Below are 12,973 nucleotides of genomic sequence, written 5' to 3'. Positions count from 1 at the left end.
GCTGCTCTCAATCCATCCTCCACCCAGCCTGTACTTGTGCTTGGGATTGCCCCGACCCATGTGCAGGACCTTGCACTTGGCCTTGTTGAACTTCAGGAGGTTCTCACAGGCCCACCTGTCAAGCCTTTCAAGGTCCCTCTGGATGACATCCCTTCCCTCCAGTGTGTCCACAACACCATTCAACTTGGTGTGGTACTGGAAGGCTGTTCTAAGGTCTTCCTGGAGCCTTCTCTTCTCAAGAAGGCCAAACAATGCCAACTCTCAGACTGTCTTCAGAGGAGAGGTCCTCCAGCCCTCAGATTATCTTTTCGTCTCTCCTCTGGACTTGCTCCAACATGTCCATGTCATTATGTTGGAGTCCCCAGACACGAATGCAATATTCCAGGTGGAGTTTCATTAGAGCAGAGTAGATGGACAGAATCGCCTCCTTTGGCCTGCTGGCTGTTCTTCTTTAGATGCAGCCCAGGATACGGTTGGCTTTCTGGGCTGCACGCGCACATTGCCAGCTCTTGTTGAGCTTCTCATCAACCAACACCTCCAAACCGTTCTCCTCAGGGCTACTCTCAATTCATTCTTCACCCAGCGTATATTTGTGCTTGGGATTGCCCTGACCCACGTGCAGGACCTTGCACGTGGACTTGTTGAATTTCTTGAGGTTCGCACAGGCCCATCTCTCAAATCTGTCAAGGCCCCTTGGCATAATGTTTAGAGGGAGTCTCCTGTGTTTCAGTTTGTGCCCATTGCCTCTGGTCATGTCATTTGGCACCACTGAAAGAGCCTGACTCCATCTCCTTTACAGCCCCTCTTAAGGTATTTGTATAGATTGGTAAGATCCCCCTGAACTCACCTCCTGTAGGCTGAATTTGTCCAATCTCCTCTTAGACGTGGTGAAACTGGATGCCTTTACAGCCTCTACTGGCAGGAAGTTCACTGGACAATACGTAAAGAAACATCTGCCTATTTGTGTGCTGCTTTGTTCTGTTAGTGTAGATTCTGGTATATAACTGAATCTTCTGCGTTTGCTGTGTGTGTTGCCTTCATGATTCTGCAAATTTTAATTTTCTTCTTCTCCTTGGCCCTCATCCAATCTTCTCCTTAAGTTAAGTGCCCCAGGATTTTAAGTATAGTATTATTTTTTATGCTTAACATTTTTATCTTGTGAGTTTCATGTACTTTCTGAAATAGACATTTATCATAGAATCTGTTATTTGTTTGCAATTTATGAATCACAATTTTCTTTTACAGAGTTTAGCAAAACACAATCGGAGTAACATTGGAACCGAAGGTGGCCCTCCCCCTTTTTTACCTTTTGGGCAGGTATAGTATACCTCTCTTTGTCATTTCGTAAAAAAACCCTGTATCATGGCATCTCGTGGACCTCATTCCAGTTAGATAAAAGCTATTAAAACACCTTAGATCGTGATGACTTGGATCTAAAAAATGTGCTTGTTTTAAAAAAATTGTGTTGATCCTGTTGCTTTGTTGTGCCGCTTTATATTTAACACTTTTCCTTTCAATTTGAAACTTAAAAGTTAATTTGGTATATGAGGCCTTTGATTCTTCCTGTTAGATCTTGCATTCCCTTCTTAAATGACGAAGCTATTTGCAATAATCATACTAGTTACATCATGGATTAAGCTTAAAAAGTAAAAGTCATTCTTTTTGACCTTTTTGGTGGACCAGAGGCATGTGGTTTTAGCAAAGACATCTATATGTCCTAGGTGTTCGTTTTTGCAATCGTTTTCTTTATCTAAAGTTGTGCTACTCTAATGGAATAATACTTCTTTTTTTTTTCAAATTATAGTAGGTGGAAGAGTTAATTAAAACTTTCTTTTGCTTTTTCAGAAATGTGCGTCTCATGTGCAAGTGGATAGCAGAGAGCTCGATCGCAGAAAGACTCTGCAGATGACAAATACTGTAAAACATGTTGCGGACAATGATGAATTTGAAAAGCAGAGAACAGCTGCCATTGCAGAAGTAGCAAAAAGCAAGGAGGTTAGAATGCATGTGTTGCAGCATTTTACTTACTGTGGTTTATATCTTCTTGTTTTAAGTATTTCTCATTTAAATGACAAATGCTTTTTTTGATGTTTGCCTGCTTTTTAATTCTACTCATGTATCTTTAAAAAGATGAATCAAACACAGAAAGTCCTTTTGGATTGATGAGTATGTTCTTGTTTTAAGAAAGCTAATAAATGTATCTTAATGTTTTATTTTAGATATGATTTTGATTTGATACCACGATGAAAAATGTGGGTTTTATGATTTAGCTAATGAGATTTAAATAGTAAATACAGGTCATCAATTTTCATATGCTTTTTTCAGTTCTCAAAAACCCATGATTCCCTGTGTTCAGTATGAAAGAATAGCTAGGAAATCTAGTTCTAAGGTGTCAGGTTTTTATGTCCTTCCTTGATTTTCCTTTTTAGTGTATTTTTTCCAATTTGCTCAGTAAGTTACAAAAGCTAGAATTATATACCATTTTTACAGCCTCATTTGGGCATAGGGGAAATAACAGAAGTCCTTCCTAATACATTAATCTCTTTTCTGTGTGTAAATTAGTGCTTTATTTGTTGATGCAAAGCATAATCATAAAAAATACAGCTGCATCGAATTTATTGCACTTTTTCTACTAGCTAAATATTAAGGCTCATTTTCATAAGTTCTGTTTACTGAAATTTTATTTTTGTGCTTATCTAAAGACCAAGACGTTTGGAGGAGGTGGTGGTAGTAGCAGGAGTAATCTCAGTGTGAGTGCTGGAGGGAATCGAAACAGAGAACTGTTCCAGAAAGAGAAGATAACAAAACCTGAGGGAAAGAACGAAGGTGTCTACCGAGAACTGGTAAGGTGGAAGATTTAAATGGAACCTTAAATGTGTAATATTAAAAACCAAAAAACCAAATATAACAAAAATAAAACCAAAAGACCCTGAGGAATAAGGACTTTCCTTTCAATTTATTTTGAAATCTGTTTAGTATACTTAGGATACTTTTGTACCTTACTGAGATAGATAGGAGTTTCAATGTGATTTTTGAAAAAGAAAAAAAATTAATGTCATTTTATTCATTAAAATTTAAAAACAAGTCCTCACAAGTAGTAGTATATGTGGTATAGGACACTGTGGCATAGTTTTATTTTCTTGCTTAAATAAGCTTAAGGGTTTTGCGTGTTAACATTTTTTAATTCATTTTAGACAGGAAGACTTTCATCCTTCCATTTCCACATATCACGTAGTATTTTAACGTAGCTTTTCTTTGGAATTAATTTAATATTTATTTTAAGAATCTGTTTTGAACCATTTATTTGACATTGGGAAAACTAAGTGATACTCTTTTGTTTAAAATAACTAAGTAGAAATGCTATTGTTGTGACATGGAAATGTCATGCTTACATGACCACAAGTAATATTTCATTTTGAGTGAGGTGAGTTACCATTGGAGAATCTGAACTGTACTCCCTAATCCAAAACATTACCTTTCAAAGTATTTCATAAATTTGTACCTCCTGAGAAGTGCTCTTCAGGATCACCACATTGAATTAAGTGGGTATAAGATGAGCAGTCATTGAAGTTTCTGTTTTGATTACTTTAGCAATCTGAAAGTTTATGACGGAGGAAGTATTTCTTATCAAGAACAACTCCAGAGAGGAATTTCCAAGTACGCAATAACAATTAATGATTCTGATTTGAGTGATGAAAGCAGACTGAAAGAGACATTGCAACAATGTAGTAACTCAGTTAACTGGTATTAAAATATTGTTTATAAGTATCATATTTATTGTTGAATATTTTTCACCTTATTTACTTTGATAAAAGGTTTAACAATCAGAAGAAAAGACATTTAGGAATAGTAACTGTAGGATATGGTTTTGTTTGTATAGCGTGTGTTGCCACCTGGAGGCAAGGAATGCCTCCAGCAGTGCTGCCTTCAGCACCATGCTCAGAAATGTCGGTATAGAATTGTAGAAACATGGACTGAAAGGAATTTGGGAGGTCGTTTAGTCATCCCTCTGCCCCGTGTAGCACCAGTGGTACATCTTGTCATTCTTGGCAACTGTCTCTCGACCTAAATACACTTCAAAAAAAGAACGAAACAAACACACATAAATGCCAACAAAAGAAAATAAGCACCAGATTTAAATTGGATAATTGTTTAAAGTATTCCATTTTCTATTTTTATTGTGAACTGCAAGAAATTTGTCTTACATTGCACTATAAAGTGGCAGTACTTCCAACTTACTGAAACTTAATATTTTGTCATTTACATATCTAGATGCTGTTTAGAAACATATATGAACCCACTAAGCCTATATAGAAAGCCTTCTTTGGTTATAAATAGTGATTTTTACATCTTCAAGCAATGGACAACAGATTTGTTTTGTTGTTTTAGAACTGTGATATCAAGTAGGTTTGATTGTTGACTTTCATATATATTATTAACTTGTGTGTATATTTAGAAATGGTTAAAGGTTTTTAATCCATGTGATTACCTTCCAAGAAACCTGAAGCACTGTACTTTTTCCTTACAAAATAAGAAACGAAGTAGTCTTCCTTTTTCTTCATAGACAGACAACAGATTGCAGAGGTCAATCATCTTCCTCTCTTAATAGTCTTTATGTCTTTTCAGTCGTGTGTATGAGATTCAGGATTTGTGCTGTGTAAATGAAGTTGAAGGGAGAGCTTTTGACATCCAGATATACTTAAGATACTACCTCCTTTCTCAAAGTCTTTGTATCTGGAAAATTGCCTTTCCATTGGGTCTCAAACTGTGACCTATCAAAGATTTTTTTTTTTTTTTTCCTTATCCATAGCTGAGAGTACAGGTGCTGCATATATGAGCCAGCAGTGTGCCCAGGTGGCCAAAAAGGCCAATGGGATACTGGCATGTATCAAGAATAGTGTGACCAGCAGGAATAGGGAAGTGATCCTGCCCCTGTACTCGGCACTGGTGAGGCCGCACCTGGAATATTGTGTCCAGTTTTGGGCCCCTCGCTTTAAGAGAGATATTGAGCTCCTGGAGCGGGTCCAAAGAAGGGCGACTAAACTGGTCAAGGGGCTGGAAAATAAAACTTATGAGGAGCGGCTGAGGGAGTTGGGGCTGTTTAGCCTGGAGAAGAGGAGGCTGAGGGGAGACCTGATTACAGCCTACAAATACTTGAGAAAAGATGGTGGGAAGGTAGGAGAAGGGCTCTTTACATTAGTGTTGGGTGATAGAACAAGAGGAAATGGGTATAAGCTTAGTCAGGGGAGATTAAGGTTGGATGTTAGCAAGTATTTCTTCTCTGAAAGGGTTGTCAGCCACTGGAATAGTCTGCCCAGGGAGGTGGTTGAGTCCCCATCCCTGGATGTGTTTAAGAATAGGGTGGATGATCTACTTGGGGATATGGTTTAATGGGGATTAGGGATGGTTGGACTGGATGATCTCTAAGGTCTTTTCCAACCTAGAAATCTATGAATCTATATAGGTCTTCATTTCCTGCTGGTCTTTGAACATAGCTGTCAAGTGCACAGAATTTCTGCCGTTGAAAGGAGATGATGCAGCAGTAACGGCTAGAAGTTCTCTTCTCATACAAAGCAGCTAATTACCTACAAAGGGGAGAAGAATGAAGCAGAATTGCTGAAGAAGCATTTATCTCTGTTGGACCCTTGTTGCCATGCAGAAGAATCTAGGAGAACGGCCCAAAGGAGAAACTGTTACATTCTGTTATTAAAAATAAGACATTTTTTAGGCAACTGGAAGTCAAACTCAAGTGGAATGATGACTCCCTGTAGACACTGACGTTGTGTTTCTGCCCCATTGGTCTTCAAAGACCTTTTAAATTGCTACTCCTTTACTTAGTCTTTGAACATTTAATTTAAGAGTGTTGTTGAGTTTAGCAATGAAGGCAGCTACCTGAAAGCATGTTGGAGTTGTAGCCAAGCGCTGCAAAGTCATGACTTGCTCATTACAGTGATTTTTGCATAACTAAGCATAGTTATGAAAGTTATTTGAGTTGTTGTATCATCTGGCTTGCTATATTAAGATATCTCTGTATTGAGACAGCAACTACAAACATTAATTTTGTCTCTGCTCCCAAAAGGAGACCTGCTCATACCTGTTGTCGCAGAGCAAAGTGTGTAGTTGGAGTTAAGACAAAAGTGAATATATTAAAACATCAGAAGAAATGAGGAGTGGAGAAATTACATCATAAGACTGTGGAAGACAGGGGAGAGGAAGGATTAAATGTTATTTGTCATACAACTCTCATACAGTTGTAATTGAAATAATTCTTGCAATAGAAGTTCATGTTCTTTTAAGCAGTGAGAAAAAGGAGGAGTTGTGTGTCTTAGAGGTTAGATTTGGTTGGGTATGGGATAAGGAAGGACAGAGGGCCTAGTTCCATTTCATAGTTAGTGCGTGTAGATCTGTCCGCGCTGGAAGAGGCAGTTCTCACTTGAGTGCTTTAAAGCGCAGTGCAGATGCAAGGTTATTTTCCGTAACTAATGCTCTGTGATTCCTGCGTTGCCTTTTTGTCATCATGCTCTAGACAGTTTAGAATAAGAAAGCCTGTATTTCTGTGGAAGTAAATTGTTTCTATTTTTTCCACTTTCTTCTACAGAACCTTTAGCAATTATATTTTCTCTGTATTTAAAGAAGTGTGTCACTGGGTTTTGTATTGTCAGTAAAAGTTGTGAAAGGATTCAAACAAGAACAAATGGCTAGTTTTTATACCGGTGTTACTTTGAGAGATTCCTTTTAGTTTTCATATCAGAGAAAGTATATTACAATCTATCATAGTATTGCAGTGTACAGCAAAGGAGGGGGTAGACTAGGGGAATTTGTGCTTGAAATCACATAATATTAGAACTGAAAGCTAATAAATCAAAAATAATCATCATAATATTAAAAAAAACCTTGGACCTAAGAGAGAGTGTATGTGAAGATTTTATATAAAACTGAAATATTTATCATCAATGAAATATGAAGGTGCTTCATTTAAAAATTAATGAAAAATTAAAGTGAAATCTAGTGGTTTTGTAGAGTCTGTTGTATCTTACGATTAGTTCTTGTGTACCTTTTATTTCAGGTTGATGAAAAGGCTCTAAAACACATAACAGAGATGGGTTTCAGCAAAGAAGCAGCAAGACAGGCACTTATGGATAACAGTAACAGCCTAGAGGCAGCATTAAATTTTCTTCTGAACAGCAGTAAACAGAAACCCATTCAGGGACCACCACCTAGAGGTATAACTTGCAAAGAAATGCTTTAAACCAGTGTTTACAAGCAAAGGAATTTGTGTATGATGGGTTATTAATGTAGTTATAGAAGGGCATAGCTGCATGGTTTTTTCTCTGCAAGTTAGAATGCATTGCAAACCTGAAAGCAAATACTCAGAAAAGACTTCTGTGTATTGTATTCCTGCCAAAATCTTTGAAGTCACAGATTTGAATATCCTTAAATTTAGATTAAAGATCTGTATTTGTTTTGTCCATGATAGAATTTTTTAAAGATAGAAAATACCCAAATTTTATAAATCAAATGTAACTTTAAAAAAAAAAAGTGTGTACACTTTTTTTTAATTATTCCCCATTCACAAATAACTTTTGATGTTTACAGGTAAAGGGAAGGGCCGAGGCCGAGTAAGACCTGAAGATGAAGAAGAGCTAGGAAATGCCAGACCATCTGCACCAAGCACACTGTTTGATTTCTTGGAATCCAAAATGGGTACTCTAACAGTAGAGGGTAAGTTATTGAAAATAATGTATCTAGAACCTATATTGGGCGGTGGTGGTAGAATTCTTTTTCCTAACTTTGTCACCTAAAAAGTGTTTCCTAGAACTTCCTCCACAGTTAGCCATAAAAAAAAAAACAACAAGGAGTGCTAGAGAGCTATTCCTCTCCTTTGAAGAGAGGTCAAATAAATTGCACTGCGATGCTTTGTACTTCTGTCTTGATTATAGAAGAGCTTAGGGTGTTTGTTTCAGGCTTAGATGTCCAAAAGTCAGTAGTTTTGAACTAAAGTGACATAAATCCCAGTTTGTTAATCTAATTTGATAAAGGCTTTTGCAACTTAAATGGACTTCCACGTTGTTCAGAAGGAAAGAAAAAAGCCATAACTGCAGTCCTCCTTCCTCAGTTTATAAATGGCATGTTCTGCGTGCTGCCCAGTCAAGAGTTTAGTAATTGCAGTAAACTTAGTTGGTTTTGTTTTCCCCCTATCTGGAGGGGGGGAAAAAAAAAATCTTTGTTGTAAAATATTAAACAACTATTTTATAATGGTTTTCCTGTTTAATAACTCTAAGGACTGACAGAAGGGTAGGATTTTAGAAAGACAGAAGCCAAATAATCCCTCAGATTTAATGCAAAAGATCTTTTTCTTTACTGTCCTTTTAGTTACTTTTCTTTCTTAAGAAGCCATACAAGAATGTAATTTATCCATCAGGGTGTCTGTTTAGGTCTAAATCTTTCAGTACTTTGGAAACTTTAAGAGACAGATGCATTAAAAGAAAAAAGAGGAAACTCCATACATCCTGAGATCTCTAGAGGTTGCTGTGATATTGAAAGTAAGACTCATGGTAAGCTGAGTAATAAACGGAGATCATTTTTCTTTTGGGTGTGCCCTTGGAGGTGTTTCAGTGACCAACATAAAGTGAAAATATCTGCTTCCATTATTTAACATGAAGGTTTTGTGATGGAGTTGAAATTTTTTTTCTCCCTATAAGATGACAATTTTCATAAAGGGTGAAAAAAAGGTCATATTAGTTTATATGAATTGATTGATATTTTGGAATTTTCTAAGGAATGAGAGCATTTAAGAAGTGACTGCACTTTAATTATGTAATTACTTGCTTTTAAATTAAGTTCCAAAATAGTCTTTGTAGACTGTTAATAATTAATTCTTGCTTTGTGTATTTTCACTGGATTTGAGATTTTTTTTTTAAAAAAAGGTAATTGAAAAAGTGGAAAACAAACTTGTAGTAAATGAAAGTGAACAGGTTGACGTTAGGAAAGGTATGACTACTATAATATCAGTAGGCACCTGCACCTGAAATACAGAGCAATGGGGATGTTCTACTTGTTTAGTAGAGTGAGAGATCTCTTCTTGAATGTATTATTTTTGTTTGTAGCTTATATGTATTAAAAATGTGTAAATATTTGTCCTTTTTGCTATAGGAGTAAATTTAAGGTTAGTTGCGATTGAGAGTCATTATTGAACTGGAAATGAAAACATGAAGCCTTGTAGACTGTCAGTGCATCAAAGCCTCAGTTTTCTGTGAGAATTATTAGGACTATCTGCTTTCCATTAAATGCATGGCATATTTTTTTCAAGAGTTACTTTTGTTAGATCTTCTGGAGCTTTGCAGCTGCGCGTTTACAGTTGCTACTTGCATAAATAGCATTTTGCATTGATGTGTTCAAATTTCTTTTTGAAGCCTGTAGCAACTAAAAGTCAGCATATTCAGGTGGAAGGAAACACAGAAATTCAGTTCTTGGAGATGTACAGAGCATGCCTTTATCCAAGAAAGAGGAAGCAGCAGCAAAGAAAAAGGACACATGTTTTATCATAGAAGACTTACCTCAACAGATGGGCTAAGGAGTTAGTGAACCTGTCAGCAAACCCGGGAGTCTTGTTGCAGCTGGTTGAATTAGATGCACTGTGAGCCGTTTTAGGTGTCACTAAACATTTTTATGATGTCCTAAGGTTTAACTATGAACAGAAAGGCATTTGCTCATAAATATGATAGCTTATAGTTCTTTTGATAGCAAATACTGTGTTGTTGCTGTATCTTGGCTGAGTTTCATTGCAACATTGTCTTTTTTGGCCTGCAAAACAAGTGATTTTAAATAGCTAAATATTGGTTTATGTTTTAGTTGGGTGTAGGTCTTACTAAAACAGCTTGTAGAAAGTGAACAAAGAAGTTACAATAGAGTTCCTATTATGTTTTTTCTAGTTTGTATGTGGTGAGTAGCCAGAAGTTTATGGTTTTCTTAATTGTAGATCGAACGTTTATATCATAAGTCTTCACTGTTTTTGTCAGAAATATAAAATAATTTAAAGAAAATACCTTTCAAATACACAAGCATTCTGCATTAGCTGATGTAATTTGTAAACTGTTCAGGTAATGAATATAATCACATTTTCAAAAGCATGTGTAGGGAATTATGCTTGACATGTATCTTTTGGCAACTCGTTTTGTTTATAAAATATAAGTTAGATTTTTACAGTGAAAAGAAATGAAAACAATTGTAGTGTTTTTCTTTCACATTACAAACATTGATTGTTTTTCTTTGGATAAGTTTTGTGCTTATATTGAAAGATGAGAGATAGCTTTTATGTGTGACTGAAAGACATTTCAAGGGAAAATAATAGAAGTAATCCCTGTGGGATATAGGCCTTTCTTGCCATTTTAGTAATTTCACCGTAAGTAAGTAATAGTAATTTACCAAGAATTGTGAAATGAGTGAATTGCTTATTTTAAAATGATAGTGGTGACTGATAGTGCTTGCTTAGGGGGGAATTTTATGAGACTTTGGTTTTAATACATGTATGTAGCCAACATAATGTAGTGTAATGAAGCATAGTGCTATGTGAGTTAAGAAAATGATTATATTAGCATATATTCTTCAGTTTATAATCTTAAATGATGTGTTTTAAAGATAGAATCATAGAATGGTTTAGTTGGAAGGGACCTTAAAGATCTAGTTCCAACCTCCCTGCCATGGGCAGGGACACCCTCCACTACACCGGTTGCTCAAAGCCTCATCCAACCTGGCCTTGAACAGTTCTAGGGATGGGGCATCTACAACTCTTCTGGGAAACCTGTTCCAGTACCTCACCATTCTCAGAGTAAAAAATTTCTTCCTTATATCTAATCTAAATGTACCCTCTTTCAGTTTAAAGCCGTTACCCCTTGTCCCTTCTACTACATGCCCTAGAAAGTCCTCCTCCACCTTTCTTGTGGGGTCCCTTTTAGGTACTGGAAGACTGCTATAATACCTCCCTGGAGCCTTCTCTTCTCCAGGCTTAGCAACCCCAACTTTCTCAGCTTGTCTTCATAGGAGAGGTGCTCCAGCCCTCTTTGTGGCCCTCCTCTGGACTCACTCCTACAGCTTCTTGTAGTTATGTTGGGGTCCAGATTTGAATGCAGTACTCCAGGTGAGGTCTCATGAGAGCAGAGTAGAGGGGCAGAATCACCTCCCTTGACCTGCTGGCCACAATTCTTTGGATGCAGCCCAGGATACGGTTGGCTTTCTGGGCTGCAAGCATACATTGCCAGCTCATGCTGAGCTTCTCATCAACCAACAACCCGAAGTCCTTCTCAGAGCCTCTCTCAATCCATTCTCTGCCCAGCCTGTACTTGTGCTTGGAATTACCCTGACACCTGTGCATGACCTTGCACTTGGCCTTGTTGAACTTCATGAGGTTCTCACAGGCCCACCTCTCCAGCCTGTCAAGGTCCCTCTGAATGGCATCCCTGCCCTCCAGTGTGTCAAGAACACCACGCAGCTTGGTGTCATTGACAAATTTGCTGAGGGTGCGCTCAATCTTATTGTCCATGTTGCCAGCAAAGGTTTTCAGCAGCACTGACCCAATACTGACTCCTGAGGAACTCCACTTGTCGTTACTCTCCACTTGGACATCGAGCTGTTGACCACAACTCTTTGAGTGTGACCATCCAGCCAATTCATTGTGCACTGTGTGGTCCACCCATCAAATCCATGTCTCTCCAATTTAGAGACAAGGATGTCGAGTGAGACAGTGTCAAATGCTTTGCACAAGTCCAAGTAGATGATGTCAGTTGGTCTTCCCTTATCCACCAATGTTGTAACCCCATCATAGAAGGCTACCAAATTTGTCAGGCCCGATTTGTGCTTGGTGAAGCCATGTTGGCTATCGCCTCCGTATTTTCCATCTGCCTTAGCATAGTCGCTGTGAGCATCTGCTCCATGATCTTGCCAGGCACAGAGGTGAGACTGACTGACCTGTAATTCCCTCGGTCTTTTTTTTTCCCTTTTTAAAAATGGGGGCTATGTTTCCCCTTTTCCTGGTAGGCGTGAACTTCTCCAGACTGCCACGACTTCTCAAATAAGATGGATAATGGTTTAGCAACTTCATCCGCCAGTTCCCTCAGGACCTGCAGATACATTTCATCAGGTCCCACGGACTTGTGAACCTTCAGACTCTTTAGATGGTCTTGAACCTGATCATCTCCTACAGTGGGCAATTCGTCGTTATTCTGGTCCGTGCCTTTGCCTTCTGCTAGTTGGGCAGTGTGGCTAGAGCTCATGCCAGGAAAGACGGAGATAAAAAAGTCCTTGAGTACCTCAGCCTTCTCCATATCCCAGGTAACTAGATCACCTGTTTCCTTCCAGAGAGGGCCCATGTTTTTGTTAGTCCTGCTTTTATAAATATATTTTGCTTCTGTATATTTTTTCTCTCTATAACAAAAATAAAAAGATTCCGTAAATGTCATTAGAAGAAAAACATAAATCTCTGAAAACTTTGTAAAGGCTTTGTACTTCTTCTGTTGCCAGAAGTCCTAGCATATTTCCTCACATGACACAGGTTTTATAACAGTGTTGGCTTTTTTAGCGTTCCCTGAATGATCAATATGCAATTTGTTGTACTATTCCCAAGTCAGGCTTTTCTGAAAAAAAAAAAACCCAAAAACAAACAACTAACTTGTTAGCATTTGTAAAAACTTTAGAAAACGTTCTGATTCTTTTTGAAATTTTTAAAAAAATATTTCTCCTTTTTTCCTTCTGAAGAAATAATAATCCGTGTTCTTGTACTTTCCATTATTCAATAGTGAATGGGCTTTACAGTGGTTGCTCAGCTTCATTTTGTTAGTTTTTATTTTCCTTACTGAGTGCGTCTAGCCCATACGATTGTGCCTCTGTTTCCATGCCAGGTTTTAATTTCATCTTGCAGTCTACTTCAAATGGATTTTTCAAGGAGTGTATAGGCATATAGTGAATTGCAGGCATTGTG

The 12,973-nt window shown here is 37.6% G+C and overlaps 1 protein-coding gene across 3 annotated transcripts in view; it reads left to right on the top strand.

Moving 5' to 3' along the window:
- TDRD3 (tudor domain containing 3) overlaps nucleotides 1–12,973 on the top strand; it is a 112,375-nt gene that overhangs the window by 68,849 nt on the left and 30,553 nt on the right. For all 3 annotated transcript variants that reach the window (XM_086620232.1, XM_086620242.1, XM_086620248.1), the window contains 5 exons: nucleotides 1,246–1,317; nucleotides 1,846–1,995; nucleotides 2,703–2,843; nucleotides 7,067–7,223; nucleotides 7,597–7,722. In XM_086620232.1, coding sequence (XP_086476358.1) covers nucleotides 1,246–1,317; nucleotides 1,846–1,995; nucleotides 2,703–2,843; nucleotides 7,067–7,223; nucleotides 7,597–7,722 — 646 coding nt within the window. The remainder of the gene's footprint in view (nucleotides 1–1,245; nucleotides 1,318–1,845; nucleotides 1,996–2,702; nucleotides 2,844–7,066; nucleotides 7,224–7,596; nucleotides 7,723–12,973) is intronic.

The sequence above is a fragment of the Tauraco erythrolophus genome, chromosome 1 (genome assembly GCF_009769465.1).
Source record: "Tauraco erythrolophus isolate bTauEry1 chromosome 1, bTauEry1.pri, whole genome shotgun sequence".
In the NCBI taxonomy this organism is placed as follows: Eukaryota; Metazoa; Chordata; class Aves; order Musophagiformes; family Musophagidae; genus Tauraco; species Tauraco erythrolophus.
Note: the sequence above shows the minus strand (reverse complement) of the source record. Positions and strands in the feature narration are given on the sequence as shown.